Source organism: Empidonax traillii, unplaced genomic scaffold, assembly GCF_003031625.1.
Source record: "Empidonax traillii isolate 1590-97213 ecotype Southwest subspecies unplaced genomic scaffold, ASM303162v1 scaffold361:size2146424, whole genome shotgun sequence".
Classification (NCBI taxonomy): domain Eukaryota; kingdom Metazoa; phylum Chordata; class Aves; order Passeriformes; family Tyrannidae; genus Empidonax; species Empidonax traillii.
Genome location: NW_020955554.1, coordinates 1,566,162 through 1,567,860, shown reverse-complemented (window position 1 = coordinate 1,567,860; position 1,699 = coordinate 1,566,162). Strand labels below are relative to the sequence as shown.

At 48.3% G+C, this 1,699-nt stretch overlaps 1 protein-coding gene across 2 annotated transcripts in view; it reads right to left on the bottom strand.

Moving 5' to 3' along the window:
• GNB1L (G protein subunit beta 1 like) overlaps nucleotides 1–1,699 on the bottom strand; it is a 38,793-nt gene that overhangs the window by 34,962 nt on the left and 2,132 nt on the right. The window contains exon 1 of one of the 2 annotated variants that reach the window (XM_027892610.1): nucleotides 1,197–1,297. The exons of the other annotated variant lie outside the window; for it this stretch is intronic. Coding sequence (XP_027748411.1) covers nucleotides 1,197–1,205 — 9 coding nt within the window. The 5' untranslated portion in view covers nucleotides 1,206–1,297. Of the gene's footprint in view, nucleotides 1–1,196; nucleotides 1,298–1,699 lie in introns of those variants that run through there. 2 annotated transcript variants of the gene reach the window in all.

Here is a 1,699-nt window from a genome sequence, read left to right as displayed (position 1 = left end):
CCTCTTTCCTTTATAAAGACAAATCACAAACATGTAACACTGCACTGAGATTCTGAGCTTGGACACCACTAAAGTATCAGCACTACAACTCAAAGGAGGAGCCCAAAAAGACAAGACCAACCTTTTTCTTAAAATCACTACTAAGTTTGTCTTCACAGCCTCAGAAATCTCACTCCCAAACATCCACAGACCAGCACAGCTGCAGCACAGCAGTTTATTGCAGAGGAGCAACAATAGTAGCTGTTTTCCCCAATGAAGACAGAGTTTCACAGAACGTAATTTTGAAAAGTCAGAATCTTCAGCGATAAATCTCCCATATGAGCTAATCAGCAACGACTGGCTGACAATTATTACTGAGCCAATGAAACAGGACTGTTTCGCAGAGAAACAGAACTCAAATTAAAAATGAAATGCATCCAAACACAAAGCATGACACAGCCCCATGTACTTCATGGCACAGGGCCAAAAAAAGGTGTCTGTTCAGAATGTAAGAACAGACATGGGTCAGTAGTTCAGCATTTCTTTGCAAAAAGAAACCCACAGTATTGCAAAATGGTCAGCAGGGTCAGAAAAGGCCTAACGTACTCAGGCAACAGGGCTGCTCCCCAATATCCTACAGTTCCAACACTGCCATGCTAAGGCTTACACAGAAGTCTCCACACCAGTTAACCAAAATCAGACACTCTATCTGATATTAGAACCTGGCGTCTCTTCCAGTGCATGCACCAACATAATCTCCATCTGCACAATCTTTATAACTGATAATGACATACCCAAGCCAGAACAAACAGAGTTAGATTTCCTGATAGCAGGATATCTTTGAAACAAGAAAAAACCAATTTACCTGTAAAAGCAATAAAAATGTTAATAGGAATCATTAAAAAACAAGAAATTATTATGGTAAGGCTTTTTAAAATTTAGTAATTTAGTTAAAATTAAAATTTCAAAAAATCTTTGTACCCCCTGTAATTTATGAAGACAAATTATTAATGAAATGCCTCCCAGTCATGGAGCCCTCTCTAAAAGCCTCACAGGAATGCTACTAAAATGGGGGGTTAGCAGAAGGAGCTTGAAAAGAGATTGTGCTAAAAAGTGTGGAGAAATGCTCCTCAAAACAATTGCCAGAGTAGTCACGCACAGATTTCCATCTCGTGTCGCCTGTTTTTTCCAGAGCACACCCTGTGCCTGCTTTTTACCTTGTTCATTTCAAAACGAAGCTGCTGAATCTGCAAACTGCATCATTTCCTACTCTGAAGTGGCATTTAAAGGAGCTGCACGAGCCACGTCCGTGCTTTCAAACAAACCAACGGAAGACGAACACGCAGTACAAGACCGCAGGTGTCGGGAATCGGTGTGCGGGTGCCGGCCAAGCGCCGCGGAGCACACCGGCAGCAGCAGCGCGGGGTGGGCACAGCGCCTGGGGGTCCCACCTGTGCCCGGCACAGACTGTGCCCGACCTGTGCCCGGCCCCACCTGCGCCGCCAGGGGGCGATGGCGCGCGAGCCGCCCCCACCTGGGCACACCTGAGCAACAGCCCGCGCGGGCAGCCACGAGGGCGCTGAGGGGCTGTGCGGGGCCATGAGGGGCTGTGCGGGGCCGTGAGGGGCTGTGCGGGGCCATGAGGGGCTGTGCGGGGCCATGAGGGGCCGTGCGGGGCCATGAGGGGCTGTGCGGGGCCATGAGGGGCCGTGCGGGGCCA